We start from the raw sequence: 21,628 nt of genomic DNA on the forward strand, positions 1-21,628 counted from the left end.
TTTATGCCATGAATATAAGTTTTGGGGCCTAGCACGTATTTGACCCAGACAAGAATTTGGTGCAGTCCGAATTGGGCCCAAATTATTTGGATTGAGATTAGATTTAGGGCCCTGTAGGTATTGGGCCCAAATTTATTCCCATTAAGATCTATTGAGGGCCGAGTAAGATACTACAGGCTAGCCCATTTTGGGCCCATTAAAAGTACATTAAGGCCCCATCCGTGGTTGGTTCTAATGTAGGCCCACAAGCCGCAAAAAGGCTCAACCCATGTTGCTCAGGGCCCGTCTTGCATGGCAGCAGTTTGGCTGTATTGGGCCATAATGTAGGCCCATTAGATAAAATTGCAGGTCGTCTTAGGCCCATTGGCTATTTGGGCCAAACTCTAGGCCCATTGAAATTGTTCCGCCCAGCCCAGCATTGGCCCATTATGTTAGGCCCAATAAAATCGCTTATGCCCATGTTCCACTGGGCCCATACGAGAATTCAGGCCCAGTCCGTATTGGGCCCAAATTTATGCCCATTAAGATCAGATTTAGGCCCATCCGTATTGGGTCCAAATTAATGCCCATTAGGATAAGTTTTAGGGCCCTGCACGTATTTGGCCCATACGAGAATTCTGACCTAGTCCGTATTGGGCCCAAATCGCATTAGGCATGTATTGGGTTTCGATATTTGGTTTATAAATCTAAACCCAGTAAGACACTTCAGGCCTAGCCTATGTTTGGCCCAAACTGCAAGCCCTAAAGTACATTTAGGCTCATCTAGTGTAGGGTCAACTGAAGGCCCACAACCGAAAAAAGGCCCAATCGCAGTATTCTGGACTAGCTTATATTATATTGGGCTCAAATGTTGGCCCAGTAGATAAAATACAGGCAGTACTTGACCCATGGGCGATTTGGGCAAAACTCTAGGCCCAGTGAGAAATTTCATACCTGCTGTACTTTCAGCCCACCCGTATTTGGCCCATTTTCTTTAGCCCAACCCATGTGGGGTTCATAGACAAGTTGTGGCTGAGACGAATTCAGGCCCAGACCGCATAGGCGTGAAAAAGAATTGCTCAGGCACGGCACGCCCACTAAGCCCAAAGTACCTAGGCCCAGAATAGTTTAATGGGCCAAAGAAGGTTCATTATTCCCTACGTACTAACAAAATGCTCTGCACCAGGTCCACTAGGCGCAAAACTGATGGTTCAGCCGCACATGGACCCAAAATCATGTTTACACCCGACCCGGGCCAACAGCCAGATGCTACTATGCTATGCCTAGAGGTGCCAGTCCAGACCATTAAGGCCTAAAGAAGTCATTGGGGCCTAAAAATAGGCCGAGTAAATTGTACTATTCTGCCTCTCAGCATATATGTTTTGACCCAGGCAGGGACTACGTAATATCTTTTAGCGAATGATGAAGAGCTCATCTATCATATAAATTACATGGACTCCAATAATTTAGCACGCTACGGACGCAAATGACAGAATTCTACGCAGCTCTCCAGCAAATCCTCATAGCTCCACTTTAAGGGGACAAGGTTCCATTTCCTTTAACAAAGATCTCTTCGTTTTTTCCACTTGCCAGCTGGTGCTTTCTACCATTGCTTGAATGAGCACTAGTTCAACAAAAGCTGCAGCCACACGAGAGACGCAAAATTCAACACCAATCTTTTCTCCTCAGTAGATGATTTATGACGGATATGAAAGTGGATAGGAACAAATAAAACACACATCAGCGTATGAGATTGTGTTGGAACCCAAAAAGGCTTCAAATCATCAGAAACTCTTACACTGGACATGAAGGCACTTGCGTGAAGCCTTATCCTATCAAACCCTTGTCAATTTGTGTAAATCTTGGACCCAATGATCCAGCAAACACCTAAATGGAAACCGAACAAAGATGAAAACAGATAAAAACAGGCAAGAAGCAAGTATGGCTAAAGGCACAGAAGTTAAGATGTTCGGTCTAAATGAAGAAAAGTAATACTATAACAATGAAACTCGGAACCGGTTTCAATAGATCTGTAACGAAGAAAAAAAAAGTACATCTAGTGACTGAAAAAGACATGAATGCTTTTAGTGTTAAACAAACTCAAGCATCATAGATATGCCATGCCCATGTTTGTGATGATCAACCACGAAAATGCATAACGAACACCATTCAGAGAAAATGAATCAATAACTTCTCGGAACACTTCGAGACATCTCGCCTTTTCTTAGTGATTTATATTACCTGAAGAGGAAAATGAGATCAATCCACTTAAGATGAAGGAACAAAGATTGAAACATCACACAATATGTTATCCATGTAGGCTGGGGTCCATCTATTGCATGCCGCTTAGGGATGGTAAAATGGGTCAAGAATCCATATTTTAACCTACATTTAAGAGCGTGGGTCATAAATGGGTTGCTTAACAAACTTAAATGAGTCATAAATCAGTCACTTAACAAACTTAAATGGGTCATAAATTGGTCACTTAACAACTTAATAGATCTGAAATGGATTTTTAGGTTTTAAATGGATTTTAAATGGGTCATAAATGGTTACCTAACTATCTTAAGTGAGTCATAAAAAGGTTTTCTGATATTTGTTTCTCCTTTTTTCTTCTTTTTTTTGCTCTTTTCTTTTTTTTTATGAAATCCAGCAAGTCCCTGGCCGCCAAGCAAGGGCCAGCCACCTGTCCGCCTGGGCGAGGGCCTCGGGTCGTCAGCCGGTGGCCGGAAAGGATCCCCATCCCTCGCCCGTGGTTAGCGAAGATCGAGCTGGTCTTAGAAGAAAAAATTAAAAAATAAATAAACAATTTAAAAATGAACAAAATTTATTTTTAAAATTTATCCACAATGTTTTAATAACTTTTCAAAAACTTATAAGAAGCAAGTTTTCCTAAATTGGATTAACTATGAAAGTATTTTAGTAATATCGGTTGGGTCGGCTATGGGTCAAGAAATTTGTATAGCATGAAAATGGGTCCAAACGGGGCTAAATGGGTCAATATGGGTCCGACCATTTTCGACCCGACCTAAACCCAACCCAACCTACCCATTTGACGGCTTAGAATATGCCGCTTATCAAATAACTAAATTACAAGCACATTCATGTGACGGGATATGTTGGGGGCTTATCCTAGCTACACTGATTCATCATCTCTGCACCCCCATCTCCTGAATGCAGTAAAATCTCAATTATTAGCTACCAAGTGGTATGTGCCACCCCACCACAAGAATCTGATCATCTCTTATATTTCAAACAAACTTAGTCAGGCTTTTCACTCAGAAATGAAAACCATCCAGCAATACTGGTAAAGATTTAATTGTTGCAGAGGCTACATGAAATGTATTACATGGGAAAAAATAGAGCTAAGATAGGTTAATGACTATAAAGTAGTATATGTGTTTGCAAGTGGACGTTCAGTAAACACCGCCACAAACACACTACAGATGCTCCTTTTCAGGCTTCCTTAAGAAGAAAGCCTGGACAAGATCTTCAGTGAAAAACTGAAACTAAAATTTTTAATCTACGGTTGGTTAGCGATAAACAATCTACACGCTACCAGAGACAAGCAAGCATTGATTTGAAGTACCACAATCAGGAGTGGTTCAAGGAAAGCCTTAGTTTAAGCCCAAATTTAAAGGAGAAGACAGCAGAAAGAAGGTATGTTCGCCTGTTCTCAAGTGTTTGTTCGAGAAACCTCGCAACTTACCCAAAATAATGAGCAACGAGAGACCAACAAAGCTCCTATGAAAGCCAACCGAAGGGAGATGGCCAGAGGAGGATAATAATAGTTTAGGCTTAAGGGGATAATAACAGTTTGATGATGATTCCAATAAATGCAGCTCAAAGCAGCAAGGAAATGATTATTACCCCTTATGAAATGAATCTTTCAATCTCCCGTTTACCTACTGTTATGTGGAAACTAATAGTCCCATTCACTGGATGGCTTACGCTCGCTAATAGTGGTAAGATTAACTAGTTCTTGATGTATATTAACCACAACATGCTGGAATAAGCAGCACTTCTTGTAGTTTAACCTCTATATGGTGTATGATGAAGATTGTAAGTTCAGGGGTATTACTCTCTTTTTCAAATAATATCTCGACGATAATAGATATAGGAGGAGAATAACTTGCTAGGCTCCATCCTTTCCTCCCTATTAATCCTTGAATCTCTAGAACAGAACCTACAACGCATGGCTCTAAGTCACATAATGTCGTAAGCAATGTCCTCCAAAGGACTTTCCATCTCAATGGGTGAAAATGACAGAAGATAAGGGATGCCCAAACCAGGATAAAGCACTGCTCCATTTAATACCAAGGTGTCGGAGCAAGCACACTCACTCTATCTATCAAGCAACCAAAATGACCCTAATTGGCACCTTTCTGAGATATTCCTCCCCAAAATTAAAAGAGTACTATATTAGTAACAATTAAGTCCTTTGCAGTAAATTGTTTGCAATTATCTTATCTTCAAAGTTTGTCAATTCCCATCCAAACAAGAAACAAATAACGATGGTTCCCGCCAAATTTACCATGCCTAATGGTATATTACTCTTCACTGAAAAAGTTCTACGCAAAAGAAGATCTCAAAAATCCAATATTTGGAGTTCTCATCCATATGTAACATAGCAGCAGGTATTCACAGCTACTATTTTATCAGATGCACATTCAACTCGACCTAATTTGTCCATCATAAGAAAAGAAAAATGAGTTCCGTTCTCAATCAGCTCCTTAAATGGCCTCAAACCATTAAACTAGAAGGTCTCCTCCCCACCTCAAATATTGAAAACCATATGTAGTGCACAACTAATTTGTGAAGATCATATGCCGTGTCAAAGATCTAATCAGAACTTCCAATAAATATATACAAGAACCTATATTGTAGCCAAAAAGAAAGAAGATGAACGGAAAGAGAACTAACCCACGGTAGAAACTATACACTTTGGGGAATAACAAAACACTGCTTACCTATCTTCAACCATTACCCTGAAAATTCCTGCACATGATCACCATTTATATGCATTGTAAGAAAAGATCAATCATCTGGCAATATAAGTTTTCCAATATAAGCTGGGATGAAATTGGTTCTAAAATGCAAAGATTCTAACAAATATAGAGTCAAAAGGAAACACATTTAAAGATTATCATGATAATCCACTTCATCTCCCGTGCATTCGTTTTCTTGTTAAAGCGGGAAGAACATAAGTCTTTTGTGCCCTGCTCAGAAATTTTTAGAAAGAAGCGGCACACAAGTGTGAATATCATAATAGAGCACCAAAAGCGTGAAATCAAAGAGATGTAGAAAATGTATATCACCTAAATGAATTTTAGGAACTTTATGGTCAGACATTTTATCAAAGATAAAATCCTCAAAATTTCTGTAGTCCGGATTGAAATTGAGCAACTCGATAGTACAGTATTCACAGGGAACAACAATGAGAGAGTAGCCTGCTGGTTTTCACTTGATGCCAGACAGTCGAGCAAATTGTTTAGTTTCTTATTGCTAGGCCCCCAGATGTCATTCTTTGCCTACGGTCCTACTCCAAAAAAAAAATTGAAAAAAAAAAAAACACAACTCCAATGAGGTTGACCTCAGATATCCATTTACATGCCAATGACATTGCCAGAAAACACCAGGGAATTAAATCTAGACCAATTAACGGAATATGCAAAAACTCTGCCATTTAACTATCTATGTGCAAAAGCATGATCACCTTTATAGGACTTATCGTATCAAAAAAATTAATGAATCTCAAGCAAGTTAAAGCGCCGAGTGAATGAATACTCTCCAACTTCCTAAACCAACGGGAGATTGTATTTAACGACTCTCTTGAGGTATATATACTCTATGTTCGGCAACTCAGAACACGGTTAAGACAGATTACTAGAGAAGCGGCTAACACACCGACATCATTTCATACCACAACACGTGCATAAGGAGAGGGTGACCAGAATCATACTAACACTCAAAATACCACCCAACCCATATATGGCAACAGCAGCAGAAGTACAAGCATCGAGCGATCAAATGATCTCTGATGAGTCCAAAACGCTGTCCCTCAGCGGCAGAGAGTGCGAAGCCCGCATTGGCACTGGACTTGTGGCCTCTGAGGCACCTATTGAAGAGGTGGATAGCGTCCTCGGAGTCGCGGGATATGCCGAGAGCGTTCAACGGGGCAGGTGGCGAGGACGGACTCCTTGAGGCCTTCGAAGCGAATGGCGCTGAAGCAACCCCGGCCAAGGAAACGGTGTCTAGAAACTGGCGAAACTTGGAGGGTTTCTGAGTGGCGGACTTGCTCTTCTGCATCCAGTCGAAGAGGCTGACGAAGACGCTGAGTTCGGCGTCGCCGGACGTCCTCGACGGCGACGGGAAGAGACTCGCGGGTAATTGTTCGCTTTCTAGGTTTCGATGATGTTGCGATCGGGCGAGGGTTTTCAGATTTGGGACGAGAAGGCAAGGAATGATCAGGTCATAGTTGTAGAGAGAGAGAGAGAGAGAATAGAGTGCGCTGGTGCTGCGATGGGTACGAGTTTAAGCGCCAAAAAGAAATTGAAAATGGACGGGGCAATGACAGTCGGATCGGTAATGGGTCGGGTCGGAGTAGCATAAAATGAAATGATTTGTTTTCCTGCCTCCTAGTAAATGACAATGGCAAAAGCAATTTTATTGATGGCCCACAAAAATAGACAAAGTAATTTTTTACACATATATGAAAATTCTTTACCAAATAGGAAGCATTTTCAATACCCGATTCAAATGTCTTGCTTCTCCGTCTCTTGTCAGCTTACGTTTCGAGCGTGTGGTGTCGCATCATAGCCAGATTTGCTCCCGTCGTCTGCCTTCGTGCAATAAGGGCAAAATTGTGAAACGAAAAAAATTGATGGGTGTAGATTTGGAATAAGAAAAACTATTTAACCCTAGAAATAGCCTTTAGCATATGAGAAAATATATGCTTAAAACCCAAGTAGGTAAAGGCTTTCACCTTTGCCAAGGTCGGCATTTGGTTGTAGGGGTAAAAAAAAAAAATTACCAAGCACCCCATATTTTCTTCAAGGGACTTTTGAAGCTCAAAGATCCCTTTTCAAAACCGAATAAAAGGCACCCTTAATCTCACGTCGGAATTGTACCTGTGCATGGATGTTTGAAAGCAAGATTTGCTATTTAATTGGAATGAAGTCCTTGTTAGTGTGAGACTAACTTCAACATCATTTCTCGAAAAGAATTGATAATTGCACCTAGCAATTTGCATGCTAAGATATTATTTTGGTTTGCAGAGTAAGATTCCCCGTAATTACTATCCCTTGCTAATAGATTTTATCGATTAATTAATTAGTAAATATTGTAATACGTGGTGCCTTTTCGGATTAATTAAGATTACAGAAAATCGATATCCTTGACGTGTGGATTCGATCACATGAGTGGCACGTGAAAATATGCGTAGCACTATATCTCTCATCTGTTGTATAATTAAGCGGTCGAAGCTAGAGTAGGAAGCGTGCTTAATAGCAAATCAGTTCACTCTATGACTTCACAGGCAGGGTCAAGTCAACGTCAGATCTTTTTTTTGGTCAAGTCGAGTCAACGTCCGATCTTTAACCCACTAAACTTTTTTGCTTCCATTGCCATTAAAGAAATTTGAAATTATCTTTTTATTATCTTCAGTGTCTTTCAAATATTGTTTTCATTTAATTCTAAAACAGCCTTTTATTTTGGTAAAAAAAATATTTCCAACGCGGTCATTTTTAGGCCTTCTTTTTCATTGCTCACTTTATCCCTTTCACATTACTAATGAAGGTCTTGAGACAACAGACAAAGATGCAAAAAAATTACATTTTCTTATTAAATGAAAAAATCAATCTAACAATGCCATTACCCGAAAAAACCAAGCACTTAAGAGCGCTTGTGTCAATACTTCTATGCTTTAGAAATCAACTTCCACTTTCAGAGAAAAGTAATTTTTTTTTTACTTATTCAAGTAACTCCAAAATTATTTATGGAGCAAAAATAAATACTTTAAAAGTAGAAAAATAAAATTGTGTAATCAAACGAATTTCCGATTGAGAAGTTCGGTTATCAGACGAAATTTTGCTCTAAAAGTATTGTCATGCGTGCCCTTAAATTACTTACAAGATGAAATTTCCATTAAAAGAATGGAAGAACAAATGGGAAAGGATGAGATTCAGGGTCGAATCAAATAGTTGCAAGAAAAGAGTCGAAAAGGAAGTGCTATGGTACCAATTTTTACTTCCACTGGATATAGAAGGTCAACTCTCTTACGAAGGGATGAAAACGCTTTCTGATGGTCAAAGGGAAGACGATGGAGTAAGGCCCCGATGAAGGGCTTGATTATAAGTTATAATTTACGAAATTCAGATAATTTTTTTATCGAGGACTACTTAAAACAAAAGTAATCCCGCATATTTATAAAAATGTTTGTAAGGGAAGTATCGGTCTAATGGGACCACTCAGCACCTGACATACCATTCGAATTCCATGGGCTCGAACAGAGGTTTCGCAGTTCTAAAACAACAGGCTGCTTCTCAATTCAATGTGCTCCCCATGTTTCAGTTCCAAATTAGTTCAAAAAGGAAAAAAAATTGGCAAAAAGAAAGATCAGTTCCAACGAGCTTCATGTATTCACTGATTTGCACAATGATTTATTAGCAATTACAAAACTAATAACTTTTAATTTAGAAAGCCGCGTGACTTACTTGACGCGAAAACGTATTGAATTCCGTTTTATACATCGGTCCATTTCATTGTACCGCCTCATTGCATTTGAGTTGCTTTTCGTGCTCTCCATATGGGGTCTCATTCCTCGCGATAGAAAAATCAGCTCGAGCAAGTCTTTCCCATCAAGGTTCTCATCCTCACAGGACAATAGAACAGCGTAATAATTCTTTCCAAGCAATCTTATTTCTGTGACATCGTGAGATTGTCAAATAACGCACCTGCCGCTCGCACTCAGAAAACGACAACTTTCGGGCCCTTCTTTTGTTCGTTTCCCACGCGAGGACGATATCGCGCCAATATTAATGGTTCGGTGAACATGCGTTAAAATTCTACAGGCAATTATTTCTGGACATCGTAGCTTTTAAAACCTAACGCACCTGCCGCTCGCACACATGAAAACGACAACATTTCTGGGCCCTTCTTTTTGTTCGTTTCCTACGCGAGGACGATATTGCGTCAATATTTACAGCAGTGTTATTTTAGGTTCCTTTTAATTCAGCCAGCCAAAATGGCCCTTTTCTTTGCTCTGGAATCGTCTTAATTAATGTTAAGGTCCTATTGACAAATATCCTGCGACGATAGTTCGGTAAAGTCCAAATTGGAATGACACTTTCCAAAGCACTGTGAAGACGGAAGAATAACAGGGTTTAAATAAAGTCACTTGCTTCAATTGGTAATTTAAAATTATCCAAAGCACATTTATTAATATTTAGGGCACGTGTGGCAACACTTCTGCTCTAAAAAATAAACTTCTAGTGATGAGTTAATTCTTCTATTTCTGCTTCTAAAGATAAGTAATGCTTTTTTATTTCTTCAAGTGGTTCTAAAATTACTTACGGAGCAAAAAATGTTTCGGAAGTAGAAAAAATGAAGTTGCGTAATCAAATGGATTTATCTTTCAAAAATTACGTTATCAAACGAATTTCTGCTTTAGAAGTGTTGTTGTGCACGTCCTTAACAACTACTCGAGGGCACCCTATATATATATATATATATATCAAGTAAAAGGGTATTAGTGTTGAGCACGAGCTGCATGTGGGCGTGCGAAATCGAAAGAATATGCAAAGTAAATCGAGAATTGCTTCGGAAAAGAAATGCAATAGTAATCTTTCAAGCGGATGAACGAATGAGTTTTAATTATTGTTTTGGTAGTGGAAGTGGGTGTCCGACTGGTGAACGGATCTGTTAATTCTCCCTTATTATTTCATAGAGGGCACTTTTAGAAGGGATAAGAAGCGATATTAACATAAGATTTCTAGTTATATATTAGATTGGATATTGTTTAATGATTTGCATTTGTAAAAAGGGAAAAACCACCAAAATCCCTAAAAAATCTAAATTATGGAAAATTCAAAATGAGGGCTTGAAGTGCGTCGTTTTCTCAAATAAAAATTTGAAGTAGACTTTGTTTCAAGTAAGGGTTTGAGTGCCTTCATTATTTCAAAGAAAGACCTGACTAAGTGCATTTACGTCATTTCTCTTTTTTTTTTTTTCCTTTTCTTTTTTCTATTTGCCTTTTTTTTTTTTTTTTTTGCCTTAGCTTCTCGCCGGTGATCGGATAGACCATAGGCAAGGGTAGCCCTTGTCGACCGGATCTGTTGAGGACCTTACTTGGGCATGGTGAGGGTCACTTGCCCAAACGAGGCAGTCAAGGGCTTTGCTTGGGCAGGGCGAGGGTCGCCTATGTCGGCCTTGCCAAGAGGAGTTGGTGGTGACCTCGCTCGGGTGGGCCTTGCCGGTAGGATTTGGCGAGGGCCTCATTGGGCAAGACAAGGGTCGCCTGCCCGGGCAAGGTCGCTCTCGAGGTCGGTGAGGGCAAAACAAAAGGCAAATAAAAAAAGAAAAAAAGGGAAGTTACGAAAATATCCTTAGTCATGCCACTTTTTGCAACATGGCCCTAATTTGAAACAAAAGTCCATCTGCAAGCCTTTATTTTAGAAAATGAGAGCATTTCGAGCTCTTATTTGAAAATTTTCCAAAAAACTATGTCTATGGTGACAGATTTAACCTAATTTTTTTTTGGGATATACATAACCTCAAACTTCTACCCATGAAAACATTTACCCCAAACTTTTTATTGTGACACCAAAAACTCTAAACTTGTATCCGTATGACATATTTACCTCATAATTTGGAATAAATACGTCACATGTCTACAAGTTTGATATTTTTACTATCATAAAAGATTGATTTAGGATAAATGTGTCACATGGATATAAGTTTGGAACGTTTAGTGTGAAAAAAAATGTTTGGGGTATATATGTCATAAGGGTACAAGTTTTAAATTTTTTTATATTTTAAAAAATAGAGTAAATATGTCACAAACTCAATGGGCATAATTTAGGGCTCTTGACGGTGTTTTTTCTTTATAAAATTGTCTTGATGTGTTCAAGCGTTAATGCTATCCGCGATGGGCCAACCCAACACGAAAAGCATGGCCCAGTAGGCGGGGATGGAGCATCATTCTTTGAGATATAGCAAGCTAACGGTCAAAATTGGTGAATGTGGGACCCGCACGAAGACCGACTTTCTTCCTCTCTTTTGACCGGGCACTACCAAAGAATCTTTTCAAGAGTGTCAAAATCTATTGATTAACCATATCTGATCAATTCAATTAGTACTTAATTTTAATATGTCGGTCATATATAAGACGAAAATACTCTTAAAAGAACGATCTTCTTTTACAGTGAAGTTTGTCTTGTGCCTTAAGGATTTTTACCAGCAAAAGTTCAACATAATATCATATATATTAATACAATTAGAGGCAAATTTAGAAAAGATCTTGATCATGAATCAATCATAGGCATTTTATGCCGCTAGTAAGGTGAATTAGTAGAAACAGGCGATTATCAAGAGAAAATTTTCAAATTGAATTCATAAACATTTTACTACTTTAAATCTTTATTTGACACAAATATTACTTTATGTTTTTATTTTGAGAAAATAATGATATTTCAAATTTTTATTTGAATTTTTTTAAATCTTAATAAGTTATTATATGAATCCATTAAAATATATAAAATTATTCCGCGTCATATATATTCCGGCTGTGGAAATTTACTTAACACTCTTAATTTCTCAATTGATTGATTGCTAACGTGTCAACGATTAGAGAAGATAAAATCGTAAGACTTCGGAGGCGGCTTGAAGAAAAAAACAAAAGAGGAACCCACAAAGGCTTCCGAAAAACGACAACGTGGGTAGGAGATAACGTCTAGACACCTGGCGACACGTGGCTCGCAGCCGCTCATTGGTTTGTGATTACAACGTGCCCATGCCAAAACGGACCACAGAAATTGGTCTCCACTTCCGACAAATAGTAAAGTCACGATCAAAAACGGCGGGTCGTGCAGGATTAGGAGAACTGATGAGCTGTCCAACCAGATAGGTCGTTTGCCTGCATTTTCAATTTGTAAACATTATCCTGCTTTTCTTAGTGTTCTTCTTTTTTCTATAAGAAGGTGTTTAGTCGTAACAACCAACTTCCTGCGATTTTGAAAGTGACATTACCAGATTATTTTATTAAATTTTTTTATTTATATTAAAATAAAATATTTCCTAAATGTTTTAAGTGCTCGTCTAGTTATCCACTAAAAAAAATAAAATAAAGAAAAACCTTTACCATTTTCTTCTTTTGTTTTGCCATAGCTCATAGCAGATATTTCTTTAATAGCAGGCACTAATAGAGTGGAGGATTATTCTAAAAAACATTCGAGATTTGAAGAATATTAGGGTCTTATTAACAAGGGCGCCATGCTTTATGAGGAATGTTTTGATTTCCAAAGCTTTAATTACGAATAGTACGAACTAAATGACCCATAAGAGGTTGCTAGTATTTTCTATTCATAATTTTTTTGAATTTTACGATATGATCTTTGAAAATTTTCCTCTTTAGTCGAATTTGAGATTTGATGAGTTATGCAGTGGCTTGAGATATTTAATCGATTATTTGCATCCTTGGAAAAGAGTTAAAACTTTGTAAATTAAAATTTATCTAATTAATTATGATATATTAAGCATCTCGCGGACTAACAAATGCCATCCGATATTTCTCAAGATACACAACAACTTGGTATCTCCTCCGTCCTAATGTTGACATAGCTGTACAAGTACGTGCCATGACAAAATAAAATAAAAAGAAATTACGATTTTTTACCGGATAGGGGAGGAAAAGGCCGGTCGACATAAGATAAGAACAAGCAACAAGGTTTTCAAATTAGGACCAATTATTTTATTATGCCACTTTACATATTGCATTTGTGATGGGCCCCACGCAGGGCCTGGCCAGTTCATGTTGTTTTCGAACACAATGGGAGGAGGGCACATTGTATTTGCGCATACGTGGCAGGCTCGCAGGTTTCTCCGGATTCTGTTGGAAAACTGGCGCCGATCTCGGCCCCTAACATAAATTCGGAATCCGCCACAGCCCCGCTCCATTTCATTCCCAGCGCGTTCAATACACCGCCAGAATTATAAAGATCTCACAAGACAATTTTTAGTCTACGAGGGCATTGTTGCTCGATGAGATTTAGCTTTTATTACTTTTCCGAGTTTAACATGGCCACTTGTTTAAATTAGATAATAGCAGACCAATTGGACGAAATCGTAAACTTTCGATTTGAGAGTAGTTCGACTTTCGGGGTAAGTAATCTAGCAAAAAAATATAATTTCATTATCTCCTTGAAGTAAAGTAGTACAATTATTCGATCATGTTAGAAATTACAGTACAATAATAATTAGTAAAAGGGAAAAAATTAAATAGATATAAAAAATATTTTTAAGTCGATGTACGTATAATCAAATCATTATTAAGTTGACACGCTCCATGAAATAGCGCAAATGAGTATTTGAATTATATAAGTTGAACTCCTCATTTTCGAACAAAAGAGTCCATTACATTTTTTTTTGTTTGATTAAACTCTTGGGGCTCATGCACCTTAGCTTTTTTTTTTTTAATGACATTCAAAACTCTCAAATGTTTACAATATTCAAATAATTGAGATACGTATACTTTTTTTTATAGTGTTTTGAAATTTGGGTAACAATCTAGATTTTGATGAGAAAGTAAAGGGATACTTTGAACTTTTCCTTAAATACAAATAAATAGGTTCAAAATTATTATTTGGACATAATAAACATGACGTATCGGAATTTAGCGCCTTCGTTTCGGCCGTTTGACTTTTTTTGTATTGAACCTTAAATACCTCACAAAATCTAACTATTAGACAAGTATAAGATTTGAATGATGTCATACTTACTTCCGATTAAAAAAGTATTTTCCTCACGTAAATTTGTACACGAAAGACAGTGACACGTGTCCTCAAAACCCACTTTCCTTATCGAACAAGCGTTGCGTGCATCACACTCCGCGAAGGGCGCGTGATTAATGATAAATTGGATGGGACGCGGAAAGCAAAACCCTAACCACGTTCGGTTTCTTGCTCCATCTAAACAAACCAAAGCTGTTACTGCACTATGCCCGAATCCAAAACGGGCCGTATCTTTACACAAATTACGAACGTGCCACCCCTTGTCGACCCTATATATGTCCTGCTTTCGTTGCCTTACAGGTTAATTTGCCAAACTGAAAACTCAACCCTCTCTTTAGGGAAAATAAAAGAAAAGAAGGGCCTTTGAGTTCTCCTCCTCTTCTTCTTCTTCACTGTGTTCCTTACTGGTGCAACCATGGCGTCCTCGTCGAGAAGCAAATACAGAGGCCACCTCTGCTCCACGTTTCACGCCTCTTCCCCGCCCATCGCTTCCTCATCGTCCTCAGGCTTCGCTTCATCGAGCTCGAGCTTCTCCGCGCGATCGTCGACCTTCTTCTCTCGCGGCGCTTCTCCGCCGCGCGTGAGGATGTCCGGGCACTCAAGCCAGTCGTCCCCGTCCGTCCGCTTCTCGATCGACCGGCCTACGTCCCCCGGCCGCTCGATCTCCGTCAGGAACCAGATCAACGGCGGCGGCGGCGGCGGAAGGACGGCGAGCGTGCCGAATCAGAAGAAGACGTGCATGTGCTCTCCGACGACGCACCCCGGATCGTTCCGGTGCTCACTGCACAAGAACTCGAGATCCAACGCCCAGCATCATTCCGCGCCGTACAATTCGAGCAGGAGCTTGAATTTCAGGAGATCGGCGATGACGAATTCACTGGTGAGGATTGGCGGAGTGGAAGGCGACTTGGTGAGGAGAGCGCTCGCTGCTTTGATTAGGCCGTCTTCGCATCAAGTCAGACGCCGAGCCGATTTCAAACCGAGACCGAGTCGGCTGTCGAACGTGTCCAGAGCCGAGGATTCCTGAACTTGTTTTTCTAGTGGATCGAAGCAGCAACATTTGTTAAATCTGTTTTGGCTTTGGAGTTTATGGCAGAAAGTAACCGACGGAAGGGCTTTTGCTATTTTTTTTTTCTATTGAATTTGTTCCCATATTTGAGGGGATCAAATCAGTAAAGATCGCGGCTTTTTGCTGTAAATAGATGAGAAGCATGGCGAGTTTTTGGTGTTAATGCGAAGGGACGACGAACAGAGATTATCCCTTCTACCTTCATTGGTCCGTAGAGATTGAATACAATTATGAGGATTCATCAGGGTTGATTTAGCCTCTAATCTGCACGTAAAGATGGTATCAGGCTAAGCGATTATATGTGCCGTCGTAAGTTTTTTCTCAAGGACGAGACGTGACATTGTTCTTGAACTGATCCTCCATCTGACATCGGAAACAGAGTGAGATCTTTGATGCTATAAAATTACAGGAGGAGGGCATTTTCCTTTGGTTTTGTCATGTCCAATGACCGTCGTTTTCGACCTTTCATAGCCCTCTATTAATAAAATTAAGATGGGTTTAGTGAAAGGTTGCCTTCTTTATTAAGCGTGCGAAGTATTCGTTAAAAAGATCCGACTGCATTGGGGAAGTTCCTGTTCCAGCAGAGGGGACAATCCTGCAGGTTTGTTTGAGAAAATGGCCCTGTTAATCCGGGGAACACGGCGATACTGAACTGATGACCCTAAATTAGGGCTTTGCTTAGTGCTTTGTGTCTTCTGACACATTTTTTTGAAAAGAGAATCAGCTTCGTGCCGTCTCTGTTCATGGCATTATATAGACGAATAAGCCTGTCCGGGAAAAAATCTGCACCAGAACAAGTTGGGGTCAGGCTACCAAAGCATCCCATTTCACCTCCGTCTAATTTACCACCGCCTAAAAACGTCCTCTTGGATTAACTGATTGCAGTCTTCATAATTCGCGCATGATTTGATCGAATGGCTATCATTATTTTGGGGAAGAAAAGAGGTTTTTGTTTTGGTTTTTGGGGGGCGGGGGTTTTTGATATCGGCACAAGATGGTAAAGAGTGGACTTCAACAAAGAAAAATCGTGAAGATTTTCAATGGTAATCCATGCTTGAATCCGAGATAATCTGCAGCAGAGATGCTTAATTTTGAATGTTGGGAGATTATGTAAGAATTTCTGTAATAGTTTAGAATTCAACTCAAGTAACAGACATTAAGCCGGAGATAAAAGTATTAAGTTGAAACTAATAGAGACTATGCTGTATGTACGGCACAAGTTCACTAGTGAGACGGGCACCTTCATTTTTTTACAGTTCACACCGCTTGACGTGAGCCCAAATTGACTATGTTCAGTATTGAGACAACAGAAATGAATTGGGCCTATACATTTGAAGGCCCTGAAGAATATTCCTTTCTTTGCTAGATTTATGTCATCCCTGCTCAATTTCTCAAGAGACTCCGAGCTTCTACAAAGACAACTTATTTCAAGTGCATCTGTGTTTATTAGATTCACCATCCCACGGAAAAAGGGTGTTCCTACACGAGCACTGTCCACAACACATGGATGTTCGGTGCAGTAATTGACTCTGTCAGAAGACTACATGGGTTGCTGGACACTGAAGAGTATGTATGTCCATTTGGACAAAGCTATAGCCATGCTGCATTATTAGGACACGGATTCCAAAGCAGCCTACACTCTTTATGCTGAACTTGGATTCGCTTTTGCAGGCTTTCTGTTATAGCCAAACCTCACATTGGGTCTTTGTCATATAGAGAGAAACTATGAGTTCACATCACATATGCGTGCATCCATATGGAAGTGTTAACGTTAAGTAGCTGTATTTTGGTATTCTGCAGCCGATAAATAGAAGATAAATCCGGTTAGTTTGGTTTGTTGATCAGAATCCGTAAGTGGCAACCTAATCCGAATAGGAAACCATATTTGCAACAAACCAAACAATTATGCTGCAATCACGTACTTGCATCACCGATTTTCGATGGATTTTGTTCTTCCTAATTATCATGAATATAATGTGATAACGAGCAGGGGACTAGTCTTTTGAAGGGCTCAAGCTCAACCGATTTAGTGCTGTGTGCAACACCAGGCTATGCCCTTACTACTACTATCATGCCAATGCCAAGATGAACTGATAGGGAACGCGGAAATTGGAGAAAACTCGGTATCATCTGAAATTCAAACTATGGCAGTATAAGTGCAGTTCATGGTTTTCACAGTGAGAAAGCACGACCAATCACATACAGCTCTGTTCTGTCTTACACGTAGCTAACGATATGATTTACATACAAAAAGCAGGGGAGACAATCTGATAGCTGATACAGAAGCTTGAATGATGAATTATGGGCACTCCCTCACGACCCCGCACTAAAGAGAGATTAAAAAAAAAAAAACAGAGATAGAAGGTGTAAAGGATTGTGATCAAGCTAAATTGAAACACACAGGGACACACTATTAATTACCAAGACTCCTTTTTGGTGGAAGAACCAAAAACCCATCTCTCACCAACTTCAAAAGAGGGAAAAGAAATTGAAACATTGAATTTTACCAAACCTGCAATAACTTCATGTTGGTTTCAGATCTTGGAACATTGTATCCCACCTGATCTCCTCAACACCATTTGACCAATACCCATCATCATCCACATCCGCTTTGTCTTCTTTGCTCAATGCATAGACCACTGGATAATCAATTGATGCACTTCCATTTGTTAGAAGCAGCCTTGGCGGCTCACTATTCGTATTGGCCAAGGTCAGCTTCCTGTTTCTCTTCAACATTGCACCTCTCCATTTAGTACTGTAAGTTGGCCTTGGAACCTCAACAAGTGCTGATTTCTCCTGATGAACCCATGTCCGGACATACTTGGTTAGATACCTCTTGGTCCTCTTGACCGCTACTAGGAGCCTCGAGATGGAGCGCGGTGAGAATCTCGACGACGACCCTCGCTTCTTCCTTGCAAGCTTGAGGATTTCTAGCCTGTGCTTGGCGATGGAGATCCCCATGCTCTGTAGGAACTCATGATCGAAGTAGCTTATGTCTTCTTCTTCCAGCTCATTGTTGACAAAAACAAGGCCATACTCATAGACAAGAGAAGGGTCAAGGCCAGTTTTGGATAGCCAAGAGAACCAGTCCATGGCTGATTTGAGCAAAAGAGAAACAAGGGAGATGGTGCTACTGGGAATGCTGCTATATAGTAGAGAACCGGCCGGGAGAGGGGGTGAATTTGCTGGGGAGTTATGATCTTTTGGCTTTTGAGGGATAGCTTTGGTTTTATTGATTGAATTTGGATGTTAGTTGGGACTTTGAGAGTGACTTGAGAAAAAGAAAGGGGGTGTGGGGTATTGTTCATAGTCATGTTCCCCTCCAAAAACAGGTCATGTGCTATCAAATTCTGTAGGAGTGAGGCCTAAGAAAATCCTCACTGAAATCCAATTGCCCATCAATTATGGCATGGTGAAAGCCATCACCCCACCAAAAAAAAGAAAAAAGAAAAAGAAAAGCCAGTATCAAAAGAGCAAAAGAACAACTTGGTGGGTCTCCCCAATTATACTAGCTTTGTCTCATGGACAATTCCGGGTATGTGTGGACTGAATGGGCTGATGACTCTGGATAGTGACTTCCAAGAGAGCGAAACCGGATGACCCGCCAAATCGGTGCGTACTTGTCTGATGGAGATACTTAGCATTTGCTGTCATAACTTCAATGTGCCAATACCAGCCTCTCCGTGTCTCATGATGTTGAGTCTAAATTTTAACGCAAGTGCGGGGGGCATATTCGCTTCTGATTCAGCCTGAGTAGCGAATATCAGATCTCGATCTTGTTTGCTACGTGTACAATTAGTATCAGCTGGGAGATAAGCTTTCTTCTTTTCTTAACTCGACCCTCCATACATATCCGGGTTCACGAAGGTACCCTTTTCTTCTACAAAGCTTTTGTCAAGTCTCGGTGGGCATTTCGAGTATGACTGATTCATGAAGAAGTTTGGAGATGTCGCAAGGATTCAAGCTATAATAATAGGCATATTGGTCACCGACCAATTTGCGGAAGCTTTTTTTTTTCTTTTCCAAAGATTGATATCGGCCCTGGATGTACCCTTTTAGCAGATTGAGAATCTACTTTCTGAAAGAGAGCGCAAGGTGGAGATGAATTAGGACAATAGTATAATGCAAAGGGATTTGTTTGAATAGGAGGATCATCGCATCAAGTTCATGCCAGTTGCACCATCACTAGCACTAACTACTTGTCCTCAGGAGACTCTTTCTAAATCGGCGGACTGTCAATTCAGAATATGTATTCAACTGCAAAAAATGTTGATATTGGTGTATTGATCCGTCTATTATGGCCAGTCAGCGGTACTTTTTCATTCAATAGTATAATAAGAAACGATAAAAGGAAAAGGTTAAGCATGGCTCGTGCCCGGTCAAAAGTTGATAAAGAACTTGCCGTCTGCATCTTTTTTTGTGGCTGAAATACTTGACCATGTCTTTGGAAAATAATGAGAAAACTCAGTTTTGATTGAGACTTTCCAAGTGTCTGGCCTTTGTCAATCTATTCTCAGTTTCGACTGCGGTAAATCCTCGTCTAGAAGAAGCTCGTGAGGCACTAAAGGTATCGCTAATGACGGTAGGCGGCAGCAGCAACAACAAGAAGAGGATTTCTTCATGAACTTCTTTCAATCTGAAGATACTCAAAATGGGTTTGAATGGAACAGGACTGACTAGACGAGTAACGCTAGCATAGTCTTAGTCTTACTAGTGTTGACTTGCTGGACCAAACCCGATTTGAAAACACATCATGAATCGACTTAAAGCCTACACTGAATTATGTGGAAAAGTATAGGCATCTCATCTAATTAATGATTCCTAATTAGTGTCGACCGTCGCATTTACGATAACCCAAATCTAAATGATGTCCGTCTTCTTTTAGTAAGAATCTCAAGCACTCGCTTTATCTCAATATAAAGAATGATGGGGATTTTGTTTTGTTTCATTTGCTCTTTTTGTTCTTACACAGCTGTAGCAAGGTTGGGAGTCAATTCTATACTCCATTACCAACTGCTTTTGTCACTTGAAGCATCGAAGCCCCATGCCTTTGGTCCTCACATGGCTCTCTATCAACTTAGGTTACGGTTTTTTTTTCCTTTGTGGACTTGAAAAGGGCCTTCACATGACCAAACCCTCCTGGAACTATTCCCATGTGAAGAGATGTGCCCTCTTCAACACATTCATTTGAGCACTTACCTTTTAGAATCGAAGCCATTATCCGAAGCAAGTACATGGGGCGATTCGTGAGCACCGCCCGTGTTGTTAAAAGAGATAAAATTAGATGCGAACAAAATAATCTCATGGATCGAGTTAAGACGTCGTTACAAACTAGTCCCATCCCATCCGTGACATAGATAACATTAGACTCTTTGTAGGTTTTCCTATAGAGGAGTTCCTTTATTTAGGTTTGAAATGTTGTGGAATTACTGAATCAAGCTTTAATCTATCACGCCGACGAGTAGACGAGCCTATTTGTCTGTTCCTTCGTCATACCAAAACCAAGACTTGACGTCTTGGCATTTGAAAATGAATAGCCACATGAGAGCCCGCCACCTATGCGAAAAGATAAGAGAGGATCCATGAGGTTGATGAGCTCTGGACGTAACGACCGGCGCAGCAAGCCAACAACTCCGACATCATAATCTTTGTATCAATGTCCATTTGCGTTTGCCTTCCGTGTCAAATTATTCGTCATCGTCTTGACTCAATGGTGGAGACATGCTACTTACTCTTGAATAAAATGAAATACTCGAGGACATACAGAGTGAGTAATCATCATCAATGACCGTGCAGGGAGTTCTTTAGTGGGAGCAGTCATCATCCCAGCCAAACCAACTTCCATAATTCTAACTGGATAATGCGTGGTAGTTGTTAACTGTCATCATGAAGATCTCGGTTTTTCTAGCATTTTGCTCCCAATGCATGCGTGTGAGAAATTAAAGAAGTTTCACAAAAATCTGGATGTGATCATTACAGAGATTTGCGATGGATGTGGAATTAGTTAATCAACATTGAAAGCATCATCTCTTCCCGCCCTTAAAAATCACAAAAGAAGCAATCTGATCTCTCGGGCATACCGTGAGAGCTTATATACATCATGCCATTGCCAGGGATTGGATTAGTGTAATCACTTTTCATTCATCCCGCTTGAGAATCAGTTATGGAGATGGATGGATTCTCAATCGAAGTAAAATGTGTCCATATGCCCGACAATAGCTCAAGACACCTTATCTTGTGCGATAGGAACATGATAAACCTCTCGCGATCAAACAGGATTATGTAGGTAAAAATTACCCGCTTAATCTCTCCATTACGCCAACTAGTCGTTCATCGCTCTACTGGCAATGGTGTTTCGAGACGAGTAAGATCCTAATCAGGAAAAAGATGAAATTCCCCTCAAGTTCATCAAGTCACGATTCCTCGTCTATCCCGAAGGTCTAAATTGAGTCGCAGGGATCACTCTCCTAAAAAGAAAAGGACTTAATGATCCAATCGTCTGGCTCGCTCGCTTCCAGCAATCTTCAATAGCATCGATTGGTGTTTACCTTGGCATACAACCAGTATGTGATTT

General features: G+C 40.0%; 2 protein-coding genes across 2 annotated transcripts; one reads left to right on the plus strand and one right to left on the minus strand.

Annotated features, from left to right (window-relative positions):
* Nucleotides 1-14,279: 14,279 nt before the first annotated feature.
* On the plus strand, nt 14,280-15,214 carry LOC115738067. The gene has a single exon (XM_030670563.2). The coding sequence runs from the start codon at nt 14,401-14,403 to the stop codon at nt 15,010-15,012; it is 612 nt and encodes a 203-aa protein (XP_030526423.1). The 5' UTR covers nt 14,280-14,400; the 3' UTR covers nt 15,013-15,214.
* A 1,401-nt stretch (nt 15,215-16,615) lies between these two features.
* LOC115738069 lies at nt 16,616-18,343 on the minus strand. Its single transcript, XM_030670565.2, has 2 exons — nt 17,567-18,343; nt 16,616-16,777 (listed from the first exon to the last, which is right to left on the minus strand). Exon 1 carries the CDS (start codon nt 18,145-18,147, stop codon nt 17,578-17,580), a length of 570 nt encoding a protein of 189 aa, XP_030526425.2. The 5' UTR covers nt 18,148-18,343; the 3' UTR covers nt 16,616-16,777; nt 17,567-17,577.
* Nucleotides 18,344-21,628: the final 3,285 nt, after the last annotated feature.

The sequence above is a fragment of the Rhodamnia argentea genome, chromosome 8 (assembly GCF_020921035.1).
Source record: "Rhodamnia argentea isolate NSW1041297 chromosome 8, ASM2092103v1, whole genome shotgun sequence".
Lineage (NCBI taxonomy): Eukaryota > Viridiplantae > Streptophyta > Magnoliopsida > Myrtales > Myrtaceae > Rhodamnia > Rhodamnia argentea.